General features: G+C 40.2%; 1 protein-coding gene across 2 annotated transcripts in view; it reads left to right on the top strand.

Moving 5' to 3' along the window:
* The window catches only part of akap13 (A-kinase anchoring protein 13), a 270096-nt gene that overhangs the window by 145415 nt on the left and 101874 nt on the right, over nucleotides 1–22807 (top strand). The window contains exons 14-16 of one of the 2 annotated variants that reach the window (XM_030054645.1): nucleotides 9404–9528; nucleotides 10874–11054; nucleotides 12880–13057. In XM_030054645.1, coding sequence (XP_029910505.1) covers nucleotides 9404–9528; nucleotides 10874–11054; nucleotides 12880–13057 — 484 coding nt within the window. The remainder of the gene's footprint in view (nucleotides 1–9403; nucleotides 9529–10873; nucleotides 11055–12879; nucleotides 13058–22807) is intronic. The other variant, XM_030054644.1, reaches the window with a different exon arrangement.

The raw sequence follows: 22807 nt of genomic DNA, 5'->3' as shown, positions 1-22807 counted from the left end.
TAAAATTTACTTACTTACTTTTTTTCAATTTTCAAAAGTTTTTTTTTTTTTGTCCCAAACACTGATGAGATTTACCTCTTTCGTTTCATGCATTGCTGAGCTATTGCTTAATTTGGAGTACATCCTTTCAGCATCAATGCAATGAACTAACATCCTTCCTGCCATCACCAGCCATACTAGATGAGATCACTCTCAGTAGGTCTACTGGCACGTATCCACTCACACACACACTGAGGCTGTTGTTTGTTGATATGAGGTCAACTTCCTGTCTTGGTGGATTGCAGCCAGCACTGTAGCACTTCTTGCACAGCACTGGTATGACATGTTCTCGTTTTGAATAAGATACTTTTATAATTTTTTTAAAAATTTATATCATACATACACATACACAAAATATACCCTCTCATGCGTATATATACTCAGGGTTTTCCCTGGCCAATTTTAGGTCTTAGGCGGTAGGGGGTGTGCGCGGTTCCAGGGGGTGGGGTTAATTGATTAACCGATTTATTTGGACATTAGATTAATATTTCATAATTTAATTATTTTTAATTATTTTCTCAAATGTCTCCACACACAAACATAAATGGCAAGATCTAAGATACTGACAAAATACGTACAAACACAAACAGTAGCAGGAAATAAAATAAAGTACAGAAATTAATACAAAAACCAAACGGTTGGAAACTAGTATACAGCTGATTGTTTACTGCGCGGGGGGGCTGGGTGCTTGTGTGTGAAAAGCAAAGCGAACAGCAAGTGGAACGAAGGAGAGATGGGAAGGCAGCCAGCGCACGGCATAGCAGCATAAAAACGAACACAATAATTACACAAATCCGTCTCTGATTAACGTTAGGGGATTTAGTCACTTGGGGGAGTTTGGGAAGTTGCTAAGTTGTCATTGTATCAGCAAGTGGAACGAGGGAGAGATGGGCGGCCAGCGCATGGCATATCGGCACAAAAACAAACACAACAAACGTTACATGAATAAGTTTCTGACTAACGTTAGGTTATTAAGTCTCTTGGGGGTATTTTGGAAAGTCGCTATGTTGCCATTGTATCACTGGTATTTGCGAGCGCTTGTGTTTTTCGCGCTAGGCGATTCATACGTTCCACCTCCGCCGAGCCTACAGCGGATATGTCGCGGCTGAAAGCCACCCTCTCAGCGTCCACGCAGAAACTATTCGCTGCAGTGATTGGTTAATTCCGTTGTCAGTATTTCATGACGTATGGCCCAGTACCCGCCTAACTCCCTCCGGACAATCCAAGCTAGCATCAACAACAGATTCCTAAAGGAGCCGCAGATTGAATATGTCGATGTGCGTTTTTTCCCCTTTCCGCGTTCATTTGATCTAGGCGGTCGGTGAAAACGTCTAGGCGGTGCGCCTAAGAAATTATAAGGCAGGGAAAACCCTGTATACTGATTAATACTGCAAAACTCACAATAATAATAGAAGTTGTGATGATAATGTTAATAATGATAACAATAATAATAGTAATGACATGATACAAATATCACGAGAGTATTAGAAAGAAAAAATAAAATAAAAAAAGGGAAAGAAAAACACACTCATACACGCACATGCGCACACACACACACACACACACACACACAAATACACAATACAAAGTTCCTTTAAACGTATACTTATGTTGTGGTTTTCTGCAGCTCTCGTTTACAGTGAGTCAGATTAAACTCCATACCTGCAAGAAGATTTTTTCTTTCTTGTTGTCCTCCATTATTGCCCTTTCCATGTTCAAATAATATTTCATCAGGTTTCTCCAATGTGAAATGGTGGGGGGTTTGGTGTTTTTCCAATGTTGGAGAATTAATTTCTTAAAAACTAAAGATGAATATAGAATTTGCCAAGTCGCTGGGTGTCTTAATCTCCCCATACTTTGAAAAATACAACTTGCTGGTGATAATATCACCTTTGTTTTACAAACTACTGCCAACCTTTTTTCAATGTCCTCCCACGTCTTTCTAATTTTCCCGCAATACCAAAAGGCATGGATGAGGGAGTCACTCTGCTTACCACATTTTACACACAGGTCAGAGTAGTTGATATCAAACTTATGAATTTTGTCTCTACTGTAGTATATCCGCCCTGCGATGGACTGGCGACCTGTCCAGGGTGCTTCCTTGCCTTTGCCCTATGAGTGCTGGGATTGGCTTGGTTTTTTAGTTTATATTTGTCCTTAAGTTCTTGAAATGAAAGTAATGAGTTGTTATTGACCACATCTGCTAGTTTATGAATTCCACATTCAATCCATGTATTCCGTAGTGGACAGTTTTGAATAGTTACCGATGGATTATTCCAGATTTGTATGTTTAGTGGAAGCTCTATTTCTTGACCTAGTATCTTTTTAACTTTCTTCCACGCATTTAAGGTACTTTTAATCCAAAAATTTACTGTTTTGACCTTCTTTTTGGAGAAAAGGGCTAACAGTAGGTTACTTGGTTGTAACTGATGATTTTCAATATCGATCCATGGTTCCTCGTTTGGATTATTAATTATCCGATCAATGTAGAACATTTGAGCTGCATTGTGGTAAAGCTCTAAGTCATATAGACTGAGACCACCCTCATTTCGTGGACATTGCAGTAGTTTTCTCTTTAGTCTATGAACTTTATTGGACCATATGAATGATGTAGTTAATGAGTTTATCTCTTTAAAAAAAGTATTAGGTGGGGTTATAGAAACAGATTGGAATATGTATAATAATATTTTTGGCAGCCACATCATTTTAAGTAGGTTTATTCTACCTATTAGATTAATCTTCAGATCTTTCAATATTATAAAATAAAATATATTTCAATATTTCAATATTTCAGATTTTTAATTAAGGGTAAGAAATTTTCCTTATTCAAGATTCAAGGAACTTTATTGTCATACCAGCTCAAATTTACATGCTAGTGGTACGAAATTAGCACTCAGGTCCCGGTATAAGCCTAAATAAATAAATAAAGCAAGGTAAAAGAGAAGTGTAGATATAGAATATAAGTATAAACAGTATATATGAACAATATGTGTGAATATAAACAGTATGTATAACTATAAGCAGTATATATAAATAAATATAAACAGCATATGTAAATATAAATAGAAAATACACTATATTACCAAAAGTATTCGCTCACCCATTCAAATGATCAGAATCAGGTGTCCTAATCACTTGGCCTGGCCACAGGTGTATAAAATCAAGCACTCAGGCATGCAGACTGTGAAACAAGACATTTGTGAAAGAATGGGCCGCTCTCAGGAGCTCAGTGAATTCCAGCGTGGAACTGTCATAGGATGCCACCTGTGCAACAAATCCAGTCGTGAAATTTCCTCGCTCCTAAATATTCCACAGTCAACTGTCAGCTCTATTATAACAAAATGGAAGCGTTTGGGAACAACAGCAACTCAGCCACGAAGTGGTAGGCCACGTAAAGTGACGGAGAGGGGTCAGCGGATGCTGAAGCGCATAGTGCAAAGAGGTCGCCGACTTTCTGCACAGTCAATTGCTACAGAGCTACAAACTTCATGTGACCTTCAGATTAGCCCAAGTACAGTACGCAGAGAGCTTCATGGAATGGGTTTCCATGGCCGAGCAGCTGCAGCCAAGCCACACATCACCAAGTGCAATGCAAAGCGTCGGATGCAATGGTGTAAAGCATGCCGCCACTGGCCTCTAGAGCAGTGGAGACGTGTTCTCTGGAGTGATGAATCACGCTTTTCCATCTGGCAATCTGATGGATGAGTCTGGGTTTGGAGGTTGCCAGGAGAACGGTACATTTCAGACTGCATTGTGCCGACTGTGAAATTTGGTGGAGAAGGAATTATGGTGTGGGGTTGTTTTTCAGGAGCTGGGCTTGGCCCCTTAGTTCCAGTGAAAGGAACTTTGAATGCTTCAGGATACCAAAACATTTTGGACAATTCCATGCTCCCAACCTTGTGGGAACAGTTTGGAGCGGGCCCCTTCCTCTTCCAACATGACTGTGCACCAGTGCACAAAGCAAGGTCCATAAAGACATGGATGACAGAGTCTGGTGTGGATGAACTTGACTGGCCTGCACAGAGTCCTGACCTGAACCCGATAGAACACCTTTGGGATGAATTAGAGCGGAGACTGCGAGCCAGGCCTTCTCGACCAACATCAGTGTGTGACCTCACCAATGCGCTTTTGGAAGAATGGTCAAAAATTCCTGTAAACACTCTCCTCAACCTTGTGGACAGTCTTCCCAGAAGAGTTGAAGCTGTAATAGCTGCAAAAGGTGGACCGACATCATATTGAACTCTATGGGTTAGGAATGGGATGGCACTTCAGTTCATAGTATGAGTAAAGGCAGGTGAGCGAATACTTTTGGTACTATAGTGTATATACAGTACAGGCCAAAAGTTTGGACACACCTTCTCATTCAATGTGTTTTCTTTATTTTCATGACTATTTACATTGTAGATTCTCACTGAAGGAATCAAAACTATGAATGAACACATGTGGAGTTATGTACTTAACAAAAAAAGGTGAAATAACTGAAAACATGTTTTATATTCTAGTTTCTTCAAAATAGCCACCCTTTGCTCTGATTACTGCTTTGCACACTCTTGGCATTCTCTCGATGAGCTTCAAGAGGTAGTCACCTGAAATGGTTTTCACTTCACAGGTGTGCCTTTATCAGGGTTAATTAGTGGAATTTCTTGCTTTATCAATGTGGTTGGGACCATCAGTTGTGTTGTGCAGAAGTCAGGTTACTACACAGCCGACAGCCCTATTGCACAACTGTTAAAATTCGTATTATGGCAAGAACCAATCAGCTAACTAAAGAAAAACGAGTGGCCATCATTACTTTAAGAAATGAAGGTCAGTCAGTCCGGAAAATTGCAAAAACTTTAAATGTGTCCCCAAGTGGAGTCGCAAAAACCATCAAGCGCTACAACGAAACTGGCACACATGAGTACCGACCCAGGAAAGGAAGACCAAGAGTCACCTCTGCTTCTGAGGACAAGTTCATCCGAGTCACCAGCCTCAGAAATGGCAGTGTATAGTGACAATAACAGTGTATATGAATATAAAATGGACCAAGCCACAGAACCTGACGCCCGGTACTGGGATTCACGAGGCTCCTCAGCCGCCTGCCTGAGGGGAGGGGCTGAAACAGACTGTGGGCCGGATTGGTGGAGTCCTTCATGATGCGGAGGGCCCTTCTCCTGCATCGTGAGGTGTAGAGGTCCGAGGTGGTGGGAAGGCTGCTCCCCAGTCCTCTGTGCAGCCTTCACCACCCTCTGCAGAGCCTTCCTCTCAGCAGCAGTGCAGCTGCCGTGCCACACGGTGATGCAGGTGCAGAGGACGCTCTCCACCGCACAGTGGTAGAAGCTCCTCAGGACGGAGCTCCCCAGTCCAGCTCTCCACAGCTTCCTGAGGAAGCAGAGATGCTTGTGGGCCTTCCTGACCAGACGGGAAGTGTTGGCACTCCAGGTGAGGTCACTGGATATGGCACACCCAGTTACCTGAAGCTGGAGACCACTTCCACAGCTGCTCCTCCGATGTGCAGGGGAGGGAGAGGGCGCTTGTCCCTTCTGAAGTCCACCACCATCTCCTTAGTCTTTTTCACGTTGATGCAGAGGTTGTTTTCACTGCACCACTGCACCAAGTGTGCCACCTCCTCTCTGTAATTGGACTCATCGCTGTTAGTGATGCGTCCCACTACTGCTGTGTCGTCCACAAACTTAACTATATGACAGCTGGGGTGTCTCGCCGAGCAGTCATACGTCAGCAGAGTGAACAGGAGGGGGCTCAGCACACAGCCCTGTGGCGAGCCAGTGCTGAGGGTGATGGAGGAGGAGACGGTGTTGTGGTCCTCCTCCCCGTGCTTTCCCCGACCGGTGGTCGCGGTCCGCTCGGAAAAGCTGTAGGCCGTCGATCTGGAAGGCTGAGTCCGGCATGTTGTTGTTGAGCCAGGTTTCCGTGAGGCAAAGAACAGCACAGTTCCTCATCTCTGTAGAAACACTCAGCCTCAGATGTAACAAGTCCACTTTGTTATCCAGTGAGCGGACGATGGCCTGAAAGAGAGTTGGAATCGGCGGTCTGCTAGCCTTTAGCTGGGCTAGCGCACCCGCCCGCTTCCCCCTCTTCTGTTTGCGGGCACACCGCTTCCTCTTGCCCGCTGCTTGCCGTACTCTGCTGCGCCACTCCGTTGTCCTGAGGAGGCGCTGTCTTCCGAGTGCAGATTTCAGCTTCGGTGAAATTGTAGTAACCGAACTGTCTCTGATGACCATCAGTTTGGTTGAGCTGTACTTAACACGCGAGTTTAGCACTAGACTAGTGCTAAAAGCGGCCTCAAAGGTCGGTAAAAAAGACTTAATCCCGGGAGCTCGAGAAGCCGCTGCACCACTGCGAGCCACCATCTTTCAGTATAAGCTATATAACTGTAGCTTATCTGCACTAATAAAACATCCTAGGTATTTAATACTCCTTTTTGTATTTTAAATTGCTTTAAGTTTCCCAGGTTAGTTGTACTATTTCTTATTGGCATTAGTTCAGTTTTACTTTCATTCATTTTATAACCTGAAAATTTTGAAAATTCTGTAATAATTTTAACAACAGATGGAATCGATGTGTTTGCATTGCTTAAATACAGTAATAAGTCATTTGCGAATAAGCTAAGTTTATGTTCCTTCTTCCCTATTTTAATACCAGTTATTTCTTCTGTCTGCCTGATTTTTTCAGCCAATGGTTCAGTCGCTAATGCAAACAAAGAGAGCGATAGCGAGCACCCTTGAGCTGTGCCTCTAGTCAAGAAGAAGGGCTCAGAGATAATTCCATTAGTAAATACTTGTGCCTTTGTTGATTTATACATTGTTTTTATCATATTAATGAATTTCAGTGCAAAATTGTACATTTCTAATACTTTATACAAGTAAGACCGTTCAAGCCGATCGAAGGCTTTTTTGTCATCCGCCGCCATAAGTGTTACATCTTTCTTATATTTTTTTGCATATTGTATTACAGATAGACACGTTCTTATATTAGTTTTAGCGTCTCTGTTTTGTATAAATCCAGTTTTGTTATGATGAATAATCTCTGGTAAGACGTGTACTAATCTGTTATTGATAGCTTTAGTTATTATTTTTTTTGTCACAATTGATTAAACTAATAGGTCAGCAGGTCTGTCACATTCTCTACCTGGCTTTGGTATAACAGAAATAGTACATCGTTTGTGGAAGTGTGTTGTTTTTTTGAGCCGAGTTTACTACCTTCATAAAAAGTAAAGTAAAAAGAGTATTGATACTTGACCAGAATGTTGCGTAAAACTCAACTGGTAGACCATCTATTCCAGTTGCTTTTTTTTTAGAGGAAATTTGTTAATGGCATTCCTTATTTACATGCAGGTAAAGTCTCTATTTAATTCTTCCTAAGTGATTTAAGAAAGGGAAGAGAATCATGTTCTTCTACTTAAGATATAAAGTATAAGTATACAAGTTTTCATAGAATGATTTAAATCCTTTATTGATTATGCTATTGTCTCGTATCGTCAAGTCTAAAGAGTTTTTTAGAGATATGGGTTGTCTTTTTAGGACTTTTTTAGCCAGAGAAAATAGGTGTTTGCCTGATTTATTAGCAGAAATATAATTAAGTTTGTTTGAGTTATGTCTAATGTCGTTAGCTTTTTTAAGTAATGAACTATCTAACTTTAGATTTAGATTCTTCTTCTTTCTTGTAGTTCTGTTACTTGTAGTACTGTTGTTAACTTGCGACTTGTGTTGTTTCGCAAGGCAATGTATAAGTTCCCTAAAGCCCAACACACACCGGCAGCGTAGCGTCGCGGTGCGTCAGCTGACGCGCGTCACTTGACGCACCCAACACAAACTGGAAGCGTCGCGCTGTAGAACATCAGTCGGCGTTAACTGGGAAAAAAACTACATGCCACGGAAAAAAGACAAATCAACCAGATCAACCAGCATTGTATGACAGGCTACCATAACGTAATATCCAGTGATGGGCAGTAGCTTACTGATCAAGTAGTGCGGTAGTTCCAGTTATGTTTAAAATGGAAAACCAGGAAAAAACGGTGCATATAACGGACATGTTTACCGCAATATATCCTTCAAACCAGCAGAGCGCTTATTTGTAATGTAAACTAGATCTGTTTGACTGACAGTTTTATTAAAATACAGGAAAGAGCCACCGAAGTAGAGAAGAAGAGCAGCTACGGAAGCTGGGATGGACGTCCGCAAGGGAAAAAATACGCTTTTTCAGGCGCGTCGACGCTGGAAATAGGACAGTGGCGTAAAAGGTAGCGGCGCGGCGCGTCAACGCGCGTCTAGCCGCCGCCGGTGTGCGGACTCACATAGAAAATAATGGGGGCGGCTGTTTGACGCGCGTCGGACGCCGCCGGTGTGTGTTGGGCTTTAGTCTTTTTATTTCACTGTCCAGTTCAGCTTTCTTTTTTGCTTCAAATCCTTGCATTATTCCTCTTATATATGCTTTAAATGCGTCCCAAAATATCCCATTTTCCGGTCTATCCTGAGAGTTCCCCTTTTCCACATTAGTTTGGAGAAATAGATCTATATGAATTTTAATAAGCGTCACAAACGCACTGTCCCTGAGATATTTTCTATTCATTCTCCATTTCTATTCATTCTCCATATCCTATGAGAAAATGCATTTTTTTTTCGGGGTCAAGGTACACAAGACTATGGCGTGGTCTGAAATAATTATGTCATGAATTTTACTCGTTACTACCCTGTCCAAACCCACTTTTGATATAAAGAAGTAGTCTATTCTACTATAGCTATTTTGAGGGTGAGAAAAATATGTGTAATCTATTATATTAGGGTGCACAGTTCTCCATATATCCTGTAGTTTGTTATTAGATATAAATCTCAAAAGTTTTTTTTGGTGGGTTAGATGAGATTATGACCATATTTCACATTTGGTTGGATACTGAATTGGTGTCACTAGATCTTTTGTGCTGCTGGTTTGAAGATGTGTGTGAGGCATCCACATTTTACAATTTGTAGCTTCTTTGCAGCAACATCCATATCTGAATTATTGTCTTCTGGCCTTGCTACAGTTTTGTGTTTTATCAGGAATTTGATTCTTTTCTTTGTTTCTCTCAGTGAACTAACTGGTATACAGCAGAACAAGAACAAAACTGAGACAGTAAAGACAGACAACAACAAAACAAATAGATTTTCAAATATATCTGACTAGGGAGGTTTGCTTCCCAGAACAATCTTGGGATGAATAGGTGAAGAGCCAGTGCTGATATCTTGGAGAAATGATGAGCTGATTGAAGGCAGGTGTTAGATGAACTATGCCACTCTGTTCATAAAACAGTAACCCAAATCACATCGTGGTCACTGTAGTAGGAAGCAGTTTGCCATATTTGTTTCTGTCTTCCTTTGTTTCTTCCCAGCTCTCCATCCAGCCAGCCATCCAGACAGAGAGGAGTGTGTGTCGGTGTGTGTGTTACAAAGAGACACAGTGGTCAGCGATAATGTGACAGCCAGTGCTGAATTAGATGATATGGTCTTTAAAAAGGTATGGATACACACAAAAACTTGTGATGAAATGTCCCTATTACATGCACAAGCATTAGTTCCTGCTAAAGAGCTACACAAGTTCCATCCAAGTCTCATTTACAGACCAAGAGTGTGTGTGCTACAGGCAAAATTCCATAAGCTATAGCCATCTACAGGCATACACACTACACCGCTTTCAGTTGGATTTCACATCAAGATACCAGCTGGCAATGGTATAGGATCTTTTTGATGTCCTATTGAGAAATTACAGTGCTCAGAAATACAATGTCTTTCTTTCTTTCTTTCTTTCTTTCTTTCTGTCTATGGCAGCCCATAGAACCAATTTCCAATTAAGTCAGTTTTTCAAAATAAATAAAAATAAAAAATAGCCTTAATTTTCTTGGACTTACATTAATTTGGTGTAAATACAATCACTCTAGTATAACTGGCAGTCCAAAAAGCAACTCTTTTTTTGAGATTGAGCTTGTTTAACATATCAACTTACTTCATTTTTTTTCAGTTAATGGGCCCAAGTCCCAAATGCGCATTTACAATAGTCCCTCTTGTGCCACCATCAGGCTAAAGTCTAGGTCATATTTAAATACAATTTAAAATATTTAAATAATTTTTTTCTTCTATTAATATTTAATAAGGTGGAAATGCAACTTTAATTCAAATGCAGGTTCAAATAAGAAGTTTTCACATGAAATGTAATGGAAATTCTCAAGTCCATTGCTCTCTTTTCACAAAAGCTGCAAAAGTAATTAAACATGTAAAGTCCTACAGATTTTGTTTAAATGTCACAAGAATTGCTGCACATTTTTGTCAGACCTCCACAATTATATAACTTTAAGGGATTTTCATTTGGACTAAAATCATAACAACAGTGGAAGAAAATATCTCAGTGTAAATGGCACATTACATTTACTTCTGATTAGAATGATTAGATGTGCCATATCAAAATCTTGGATAATGCTTTATTTGAGGGGCTGCTCGTAAGACTAACATAACACTGTGATAACTATGACATGACAGCTGCTTTGATCACTAATGGATGTTTATGAGTATCATCATTAAAGGACAATTTCAGTGATGGAGTGGTGACGACTTTGTTATCTGCAGAAGCAAAAAATTATAATGTAGATGTTTTAACCTAAATTCAACTATGAAAATGGAGGGATTTTGATTATATGTTGTGAAATCTTTAGTACCCCTGCATGTTTTGAGAAATTGTTGTTTTAATGTTAAATGTGACACAGGAGGCATACATACAGATGCTGTAAGAATGTTGTAGTACTAGAGTCCAGGGCTTGCGATAAATTGTCTTTTGTTTACCAGGTACTTGCTTGCCTTTCTCTCCTCAGCTTGAAGAGCCTGTGCCCAGGTCTGAGGGCAGAGACAGGGAAATGAATGTCTCCTGGTCCTCAACAGATGATTCCTCCTTCCAGGGGCCTTTCAGTGCCTCATCTCTGCCCAGCCAGGGTGCTTTGTCAGTCGGTATGTCCAATGCTGTGACTGGCTGGAAATCAAGAACACATGAAGGAGGTAAAGGGTGTATTCCACCGTTAGTTCTGTAATATTTTTCAGCAGTGATAGGTGGGTAAAGTTTTTGTTTTGTTATCTCATTTGTCCATGGTTTGTCCACAGTTCTGGTTCTAATGCAGATTGTACCACATTAGATTTTAGCGCAAATTTATGGGTATCTACTGATGGCAAGGTATAGCAAGATATAGCTTACCATACCTTAGCATTAAGGCCCTGATATACTTAATGTTCATGTCGAAACGGGCAGCAGATGCACACAAGTTGACAGGGATGTGCACACTGATGTGTTTATAGTTTGTGTCTGGATGTGGATAGAGTTGCTGCACTTGTAGATGCAAAGGTCCGCAAGGTTACAAAACTGGGCTGCATGCAGAGACCGGTATGCAGAAATCCGTGAACCTGGGTAGTGATGACATTTACATGATGCAGACTCGCAGATGCAGAAAGTATAATTTGGCCATCAGGATACTTTCAAAAAAATCACTCTGGTGGCATCAGTGCACTCTCTGAGTTAGTGATGGGAGTTACAGAACTGCCTCATATGGCGTTGTTCTTTTTCAAGAGCCATTCAAAAGACTGCCTCCTCTTTCCCTTTTTTTCCCCCCACCCTGGGGTTTGGCATGAGTGGTGGTTGGCTTAATTCACCTGTGAAATACAGAGAGCTCATTGATGCAGTACCAATATTATGGTACTGAATCTATTAGTGAGCTTTTTCACAGTGATTGTTTCATTTTTAGCTATTTATTTGCTTTTGTAAAGTTTTTATTAGCTTATTATTCTTTTTATTTATTTATTTGAAGTTTGTTCCTATAATGTTAGGAAGAACATCAAAATGCCATGAAGTGTTATCAGAGAGAGTATAATATGTATATTATTATGGTGTCATTGTGAAATCTTAACCCCAATGTAGTTCTGAGCAAGAGCCTCCTGTGACTGGTCAGAAAATTCATTGTACCTGTTGCCTGTTTGCTTAAACAGCCTCTCACCCAGCCATAACCTTAAAGTTAACCAAGTGTGCATATAGATTTTTAGAACTGTACTGGGATTCATAATGGCATTGCCAGATAACCTATGATAAAAAAGAGCAGCTTTGAGCCACTATGACTCTGTTCCCCTGTTACACTAAAGAGCCACTCAAAAAGAATCGATTCATTTGCAAATGACACAACACTAATCTGAATGCCCTCCTATGTTCGAAAATTCAGAGAGTTCAGCGTGGTCCTGTTCAGAAATTCAGAACGTTTAGCTGTCACAGTGCTCAAGCACCCACCAGCTGCTCCCCAAAATGGCTGATGTTATAGCAGAATGCAGCGATAAGGCAATCTGGATATTGTTATTCAACACACAGCAACTGGTAATAATAACGGTATATTAATCATGTTCACTGTATTACGTTAACAACACATGAATACATTTAAAATGTTTAAATAGTGTAGTTGGCGTGTGAAATAACTCACAATAATGGTAATGGTTTTCTCATTCGTCAGTTTCAAAATAATTCTGTTCCCTAACATGCTCTGATTGGAGCTGCCTAATTCCACAGCACAATGTCAGAGTAAATTTTCACATGCACCCTTAGTGAGTCCCAATTTGATCTCTGAGTTTTTTGAGGATTAATGTTTTGTCTAAATTGTGTTTTTCAATTTTAAACATTGTAACTAAAAAGAAGGCCATTGTGGCATCTTTTCCTAAAATTGCTGCCTTCTGACAACCTTGTGGGACATTGCCTGATCACTGATGTCCAAAAAGAAGATAATGACAGTTTGCAATATCACAGCAGTGTGAAACTGAATGTAAGGATTGATCATTCTGTTGTGATTATTAGGAGGAGGAGGAATGGAAGGAGGAGGAGAGGAGGAGGAGAGGCAAGACCAGCTAACAGAAAATCCTGTCTCCTCTGCCATCTTTGGTGCGTCTATCTGTTCCTTGTCTCCATTCCGCCGTCACAGCTGGGAGTCAGGAAGGAACAACGCCACAGGAGAGACTGACATGATAAACCGCAGGTTAGTAAGGACATACTATCATACCGCCATCTCCCTTTTATCTAAACTGTGCTGTATCAAATTAGAAGTTTTTATATTCAAGTTGGAAAATGTTTTCATAATTTTTTTGTGTGCACTAGCACGTCCATCCAAGCTTCTCATCCAGTGAAATACACACTTGAGCACATGAGAGAATTTTGCAGAAGTGGTCTTTGCAGCATAATATTAGAATAAATATACATATATGTGGAAACCACTAAGCATACGACTGGATACTGGTAGTGTGGATTAGGGGAGAGTGGGGTAAGTAGTGCCAATTTTTACTTAAAGTGCCTTTAAAGTGAAGGGATTACAGTAATGCCTCCAACTAAAATATGCACATATAGTTTAGGATGTTGTGCATACCTGGGAACAATTACTCTGGATCTTACATAAACTGTTTGAGAAATATAGCTTTCGAAAAAAAAAGTGGTTTTGTGGCACAACTTGCCCCCGGTGCGGGGTAAATTGTGCCATTAGAGAGAATACACTGGGGTAAATTGTGCCATTGATAACTGAAGTAAAACAGATCATTTTAATCTCACAAATGATAATGCTATATAAAAGCAAAACAAATTCAATACAAAATTATTTATTTAACATTTATTTATTATTTTAACAATATCACAAGCCACTTTTCTACAACAAGGCCTAGCGCCACATGAACACACACCCAGAACAAAATAAGACTTCCAAAATGTGCACCTGCAAATCATCTTCATCTGAATCTGAATAGTTTTAGTGATCAAAGGTAAGAAGACAATGTACAATAACAATAAAATACAAGAAAGTAATATATAGTATATTATCACAAGTTGTGCCACTGGCACAACTTACACCAGGCCCTTTGGCACAAATTACCCCAAGCCCACCATTTTGAAAAAAAATGCATCCCCCAGCTGTTTTGAGCTAACATCATGCTAACTGTATAGACTCATGGTGTAGCTTGCTAAAGTACTAAAACCTGTGTGAACTGTTTTCAAAGTTTTCTATAATTATTCAAACACAGCAATCAAAAAACCTTGATCATGGAAATTTTACTTTGGAGGGCAAAAAAATGTTTTTTGAACTTAAATGTGCTTACCTCTCAAGCCATGTGTCTCCCTTCTTCAAGACGATCTAGCTGCAGACCTCCAGCGTCAGGCGTCTTCCGGTGCAGGCTCCCGTCTCAGGCCAACCTCCAGCGTGAGGCCGGTTGGGACCAGAAGCGCGCACGATAAATTCCAAAATAAAGCCACCTCCAGTGTGAAGTCGTTCGGGACAGAAAATGCGCACAACAAACTTCAAAATAAAACCAAGTTATCGATTTTGTAAGAGAAAACTTTGTCGCTTTTTTATATATTTAATTAGTAAACTTTGATACGTGAAACTCAACTCAACTCAACTCAACTCAAACTTTATTTATAGAGCACATTTAAAACAACCGGGGTTGACCAAAGTGCTGTACAGATTAAAAGCAGCACAGATGATAGCAATAATTACAATAAATAAAATAAATACTAAAAATACAAAAAAAATAAAATAAAATAAAATACTAAAAATACATAAACACAGTACTATAAAACAGAATAAAACAAATTAAAATTAAATAAAAAATTTAAAAAATTTGCCAATAGTCCACAAAGAGGTGTGTTTTTAGCGAGGATTTAAAAACCTCAATCGATCCCGCGGAGCGGATGTGCCAGGGCAAATTGTTCCAGAGCCTAGGGGCCGCTGCCACAAAGGCTCGGTCACCTTTGGATCTTAGTCTCGTTCTGGGGGTGACCAGTAACAGCTGATTGGAAGATCTCAGTGTTCTGGCAGGGGCGTGGATATGGAGGAGCTCAGTCAAGTAGCTACTCGGGGGCCAGGCCATTGAGAGCTTTAAAAACAAACAACAAAATTTTAAAATCTATTCTAAACGCGACGGGGAGCCAGTGCAGTGAAGCAAGGACAGGGGATATGTGGTCACGCTTGCGTTTGCCAGTGAGGAGACGGGCAGCTGCATTTTGTACCAGCTGCAGGCGGTGCAAGAGTGACTGGTCCAGGCCAAAATACAGTGAGTTACAGTAATCCAATCGTGTATTAATAAAAGCATGGATTACAGTCTCGAGATCTTTCCGTGGCAAGTACCCTTTTACTTTTGATAAGATCCTCAAATGGAAAAAACTGCTTTTCACAACTGAGCTAACCTGGCGATCAAATTTCAGCCTGTCATCAAATATTACACCAAGATTTTTCACTGATGACCGTATGTTTGGTATAAGGGGGCCCAAAAAGCCAGCAGGAAAATCAGCTGGACCACATCCAAATGATTATGATTTCAGTTTTGTCTTCATTTAGATTCAAAAAGTTTACAGTCATCCAGGATAGACAATCAAGCAAAGTCTGCACAGAGTCATTGGATTTTGATGTTAAAGGCAGGTAGATCTGGACATCATCAGCATAACAATGAAAAGAAAGATTATATTTCTTGAAAATTGACCCTAATGGTAGCATATACAGCAGGAAAAGAATCGGCCCAAGGATGGAGCCTTGGGGGACCCCAGAGGTGAGAGGGGCTGAGGATGAGGTGAATTCACCTAGCTGAACAGAAAAACTCCAATCAGTCAGGTAGGACTGGAACCATGAGAGAGCAGAGCCTGTAATGCCCACCCACTGCTCCAGTCGTGCTAAGAGGATCCCATGATCCACGGTGTCAAAAGCAGCTGTCAGATCGAGGAGCACTAGCATAGCAGGGTTTCCTGAGTCAACAGTTACCATTAGATCATTAAAAACTCTCAACAGTGCTGTCTCAGTGCTATGGCATGGTTTAAATCCAGACTGAAACTTCTCATAGATATCATTGGCCACCAAGAATGATTGGATCTGAATAAAAACCACTTTCTCTAAAATTTTGGACAAAAATGGCAGTTTAGAGATTGGCCTGAAGTTAGACAGCACAGAGGGGTCCAGATTTTTCTTTTTGATAAGAGGCTGCACAATGGCATGTTTGAGAGCAGTCGGAACACATCCGGTGCTGAGGCTGGAATTAATAAAAGAAAGGATAACAGAGCCTACCGTACTGAATACCTCTTTAAAAAGACGAGAGGGAATGCTGAAATGCTGAAAGACATCAGTTTCTTAAATATATAGCACTTTTGATGTTGTCTACCTTTTATTTGTGGCATTTACCACAATTACACCAGTAACATCAAATTTTAGTCCTACAATGGGGTAAACTCCAGGTGCACGTACAAGAAATTTCAAATAAACCTTTAAGTCCTTCTGAAGAGTAGTTACATGAAAACATCAGTCTATGCACATTTGTTCAGACTTAACAGCTCTTGTAAAACATTTATTTAAGGTAGTTGCCTTATTTTTCAAATTTCTATTGTATTAAATGTCTTCAATGATATACTGTACACCTGAAGATCTTAAGAATATTGGCACCAATCAGATTTTCAACTATGCTTAAATATAAAATTGTCAGCATTTAGGGAGAGGAAAAGATAAAACTGCAGTCATTTTCTTGAAATACACTAACTCACCTGTGATCTTCACAGCATAATTAAAGTAAATAAATAAATATCTAATAACTATATATTTTATATACAAAATGAAAATATAATACAATTAAAGCAATAAGGAAAACAGATACACTATATTACCAAAAGTATTCGCTCACCTGCCTTTACTCATACTATGAACTGAAGTGCCATCCCATTCCTAACCCATAGAGTTCAATATGATGTCGGTCCACCTTTTGCAGCTATTACAGCTTCAACTCTTCTGGGAAGACTGTCCACAAGGTTGAGGAGAGTGTTTATAGGAATTTTTGACCATTCTTCCAAAAGTGCATTGGTGAGGTCACACACTGATGTTGGTCGAGAAGGCCTGGCTCTCAGTCTCCGCTCTAATTCATCCCAAAGGTGTTCTATCGGGTTCAGGTCAGGACTCTGTGCAGGCCAGTCAAGTTCATCCACACCAGACTCTGTCATCCATGTCTTTGTGGACCTTGCTTTGTGCACTGGTGCACAGTCATGTTGGAAGAGGAAGGGGCCCGCTCCAAACTGTTCCCACACGGTTGGGAGCATGGAATTGTCCAAAATGTTTTGGTATCCTGAAGCATTCAAAGTTCCTTTCACTGGAACTAAGGGGCCAAGCCCAGCTCCTGAAAAACAACCCCACACCATAATTCCTCCTCCACCAAATTTCACAGTCGGCACAATGCAGTCTGAAATGTACCGTTCTCCTGGCAACCTCCAAACCCAGACTCGTCCATCAGATTGCCAGATGGAAAAGCGTGAATCATCACTCCAGAGAACGCGTCTCCACTGCTCTAGAGGCCAGTGGCGGCGTGCTTTACACCATTGCATCCGACGCTTTGCATTGCACTTGGTGATGTGTGGCTTGGCTGCAGCTGCTCGGCCATGGAAACCCATTCCATGAAGCTCTCTGCGTACTGTACTTGGGCTAATCTGAAGGTCACATGAAGTTTGTAGCTCTGTAGCAATTGACTGTGCAGAAAGTCGGCGACCTCTTTGCACTATGCGCTTCAGCATCCACTGACCCCTCTCCGTCACTTTACGTGGCCTACCACTTCGTGGCTGAGTTGCTGTTGTTCCCAAACGCTTCCATTTTGTTATAATAGAGCTGACAGTTGACAGTGGAATATTTAGGAGCAAGGAAATTTCACAACTGGATTTGTTGCACAGGTGGCATCCTATGACAGTTCCACGCTGGAATTCACTGAGCTCCTGAGAGCGGCCCATTCTTTCACAAATGTCTTGTTTCACAGTCTGCATGCCTGAGTGCTTGATTTTATACACCTGTGGCCAGGCCAAGTGATTAGGACACCTGATTCTGATCATTTGAATGGGTGAGCGAATACTTTTGGTAATATAGTGTAAAAGGACACCAAATCACTCGCTTTTATTCAGCCTTTTATTAAACATTGTTAGCCTTAAATCCAATATGACAACCCATCCTTATTAGCCTACTCCTTTATTTCACATTCAGTGTAGGTCATGTATCCTCTTTTGTCAGCAATCTCCTCACAAAAGACCCACATATGTTAATTTTTATGGAATTTAAATTTGAAATGGTCAAGGATTGCTTCTGTCTCCTGGTCATCGAGATGGCAACGTTCTTTTTCATCCCAAAGCCTTCTGTACTGCCTCACAGCCTCTTCCAGTTCTTCCTCTCCCACAGTGAGGACACAGGGAAACATTGGCCAGGGAAACCTTTTTGCAGTGATGACGTACCCTGGCCCCCACTTCGTCCTATGAAAAAGACAGAGAAAAAAAGTGTTAAATAAAAACTTGGGGGGTGATTTATGTTAATTTTAAGAGCAGTTTAACAGACCGGTTGAATTTGACCGGGAGCACTAAAGTAAGGGGCAAGAGGTGAACACGACAGAGGGTTGAACAGCTGTGGACTAACTGTGATGTTAGATACTGCATGTGACATTAACTCTGGAGAGTGAAAAGTGTCTTCTCAGTAACACCGCGGCACAAACACGCCTCTTAAAACATAGGCCATTACCTCGTTTGGACAGATAACACTACACAAATACAAACATCGTAACACTTATAGGATAATCCATTGACCCACTATTTGATTTATCGATGGCTAGATGTAATGTAAGACCAGGAAGGGGGTCAGCAAAACAGCGGAGAACTGACCCGGGACTTGTAGATGCTAAATGCAATTTAACCTTCAAGTCTATAAAAGTCGTGTTTTGATCAACGTTAGGCTATGTCTCAAATTAATTATTTCAAACAAATTGTCGCTACCGTCCAACTTCCGACCCTAAGTTAACACAGTTCACATATTTAATTGTAAACATGCAATAAACTATATGTAATGTATTGGATAGTTTGAGTGCAGATGACTGCTAGTTCAACTGCAAACATAACTCGAATATCGTCATTTTTTGGACTTTCACTTACTGTCGCAACTGTCGGTCGTACGCGTAAACATCGGAGTCTCCTTCTTCTTGGTGTTTGGCCAAAATGCCGGAGTCCCTCAGCAGGTGTGAAAAAAGTTTGTTATTTCCGGTTATTTGTGGTCTCACGCTGGAGGTTGGCCTGAGACGGGAGCCTGCACCGGAAGACGCCTCACGCTGGAGGTCTGCAGCTAGACCCCTCTCCCCTTCTTTGCAGGATGAGTGAAATGGATGCCTCTTCAAAAATATGTGGTCACATGACCAACTTCTTCTATGGTTTTCTAGATAACAGGGGTGGCACTACTTGCCCCTTGGCACAAATTACCCCACTCTCCCCTATACATTGTGATGAGCGCAAGCTTTTTAAACTGGACTTTTGGTAGTGTTTTGCTGTTGTAAAATCATATAATTACAGACTCAGTTTTTCCATGGGATCAGAAATGACTCGCCATAAAGCCATGAAGGCTTGTGAATAAAGTTTTCTTGTCTGAGGTTGAAGGCAGCACACAGTGAGTACTTGATACAAAAAAAAAAAAAAAAAAAAGTGCATTACGGGTGAAGTATTCCTTTATGTAGACGTGGGAGGATTGGCAAGGAAATAGTGTGCAAATTACTATCCAACAACCACCCCAGATAAAGAGAGATACCTGGTAAATGTTGCGGTGTCAATTCAGTAGCATTACAAGTGAATAGTTCAGTAAGGCAGATCTGTGTGCAAATTTAGATTACTCTGAAACTGAAAACTGTGTTGTCTCTATTCCTAGTCCCTCTGGTCCTAGTCTTGTTAGCTAATTTGCAATCCCATGTTAATGTTAAGATGTACCTATTAGCAGTGCTGGGAGTAACGGTGTTACAAAGTAACGGCGTTACTAACGGCGTTACTTTTATCAGTAACGAGTAATCAAAGAAATTACTGTTTCCCCCGTTGTAACGCCGTTACCGTTACTGACAATAAAATGCGCCGTTACTTGCCGTTACTTACTACTAATACTTATTATTATTATTTTACTATCCTGTTCGAAAAATGTGCGTCTTGTGGAGAAAAAGCGGTGTGTCAATTTTCAAACCGGTCGGACTTTGCAGTTTTTCGTAACTTAGCAACATGCACGGAGAATGACTGAGCACAAATTAGAAGAATCGTCTGTGTTCTCCGACGGCAGAGCGGATAGTTTCGCTGCCTATCGTGCAGAAGACCATGGGTTCAATTCCCCATCCCGACTAACTGACATCACTACTTTAAGCTATAATGAATTACTTTTTCAAAGTAACGTGCCCAACACTGACAGTGATAGATGAAATTTGACAGCAATGTCCACACTGAAACAGCAACGCAAAAATATGTGCATTAATAAGAGGATTTAAGAAAAGAAAAAAGTAATCATTAAAATTACTTTCCCCAGTAATTGAATTACTCTTCTGCAGCAGTAATTGAGTAGTATTCAAAATTACTTTTTTACAGAAGTAATTAGTAATTGTAACTTACTAGTTTTGTGAGTAATTGGTCCCAACACTGCCTATTAGCCACTAGCTCCTACTGAATATATAGAATGGAAATCAGACTTGTTTACATCAAGACAGAGATGGTTTTCTGATCAGATATTGTGGTTAACTAGCTAACAAACTGGCATTACATAAGCACATAATTGCTAAGATGCATCAGCAGTGTCTACTCAAGGGTGTCCTTCTATATCAAGTTGTTTAGAAATAGAACCAGTTATATCACTAAAACATTGAAGCAATACTAGTAATTTGAGTTTCTGTAGGTACCACTCTTTTCTTGTTGCTGCTGCTCCAGCAAACTACCCAGATCTTTGGGTTTTTCCAAACAAATTCTTTCATTCCATTCTTTCTGCTGCCACAAATGTCACAGAATTTGGTGACACTTTATAGTAACTGTCTGTAATAAACGGCGGATTAATACAATTTATCCTTATTTAACAGTAGTCAATTACAGACAGGTGACATAGGAAAAGCCCTGAATAAATGACTGGAAAAAGATAGTTGAGTAGTCTCTTCCAGGATGATAATCCCCATCCACAGGGCATGAAGACCCACTGAATGCTTTGATAAGGATGAAAGTTACGTAAATTATGTAATTATGTGCATATGCTCATAGCCTTCACAGTCACCAGCTCTCAACCCAGTTGAACATTTATAGCAACATCTTAGATAGTGCTCTCCGTTACCATCATCAAAACATCTAATGAGCTAACATCTTCTGCAAGAATGGTGTTCCATCCCTTGAGTAGCCTTCCAAGGACTTGTAGAGTTTATGCCAAGGCACGTTGAAGCCAGTGACTAGTGACTACTTTTTCCTTTAATTTGTCTGTAGCATCTGTAGCATCTGTAGCGTCTGTAGCATTTTACTGTTTACTACTTAACTGTGTACCTTGAGTTTAACAAATCAAATGTTCCACCTTTGTCACTGGGACGCCGAAATAAACACTAGCAAAGGTTACATGTGGAGTCTGTCAGTGTCCCTTCCACTGCATCTTCTCAAATCATGTTATACCACATGGAAAAGGTAATTAGCTTCCACTTTACACTGATGATTTCCAGTTGTACTTGTTAGTCCTGATGATATGGAGCAATAGTCTATCCTCCAAAAATGTATTCTAGATATTCAAAATTGAATATGTCTAAATTTCTTACAGCTGAACACAAACAGGTCTGAAGTGTTTATTGTCAATCCTCCAACCTGATCTCACAGAAATCCATGAAATGAGCATGACCTCTTAATAACGCACTGCGTGCTCCTCGCACGTAACCTGTTTTAATTATGTACGGTCACCACGCAAACAGTATCCACCGAAAGTCAATTAGGATCCATGTCGTGCTGCACACACGCAAACAGTGTCCAGTGAAAGTCAACGAGGATCCATGCTGGACACACGGATTCTCTTGGCTTCAAAGACGTCACGCTGTGGGTGGTGGTTCATAGATCCCGGAAATACAAATTTAATCGATATTCCGGAAAAAAGATCTGATTATTAGCCATAAGATTGTAACCATCCAAGGCAGACTTACCACAAGCTATGAGGTTGTGTAACGATGGCATGTGCTTCTGCCAAGTCCACGAGTCCCGTATAATATCAACTTTATTTTAAGAAAACGTGTTTTATTTGCGATTTTCATCATGTCTTGACTGTAAAACTGACATGTTTATCTTGCTCCAGTTTGCCTTTTCATTATTGCCTTTTTATGAAGCACTATGTAACTGTATAACAGAAACACAAAAATTCTGTTAATTCTAAAATGAATATTTCTGGTTAATTAGTAATTAGTAACAATATTTTATTGAAGATAATAAACTGTAAATAAATGGCTAACCACTGTAACTAGATAGCCATTGTTGTTACCTTGTATACTTGATATGCAATATTTTGTTAATTTATAATCATATAACATAATTTATAGCATTTTCTAAAGCAAAGTAAAACTAATATAAATGCTGGTTAACAATAATATAACTATGAACTAATTTTTAATACACACACACTAAGTTATGGGTAGATAGCTATTATTAATCTATACACAATCTTATCCTCAATTTAAAATGTCTTTAAACAAATCTTGTAGGAAAGAGAAATGCAACAGAACTTGATTTTGTCCACTGAATTTTTATAACTATTTGAATTAGGGTTGTCAAAAATACCGATACTCTGAAAAGTATTGATACTAAAAGGCCGTATCCGGATACGATATTAATTTGCCAAAGTATCGATACTACAGTGCAAGAGCGCGTCACGCGCACTCGACAGGCAGCGCCGCATGCCAAACAGCACCCAGTAGGCAGAGCTCCAGCAACTTGGCCAGTGTTGCCA

Source organism: Myripristis murdjan, chromosome 6, assembly GCF_902150065.1.
Source record: "Myripristis murdjan chromosome 6, fMyrMur1.1, whole genome shotgun sequence".
NCBI classification, from domain to species: domain Eukaryota; kingdom Metazoa; phylum Chordata; class Actinopteri; order Holocentriformes; family Holocentridae; genus Myripristis; species Myripristis murdjan.
The sequence above is the reverse complement of the archived record's forward strand: the minus strand, read 5'-3'. Positions and strand labels throughout refer to the sequence as shown.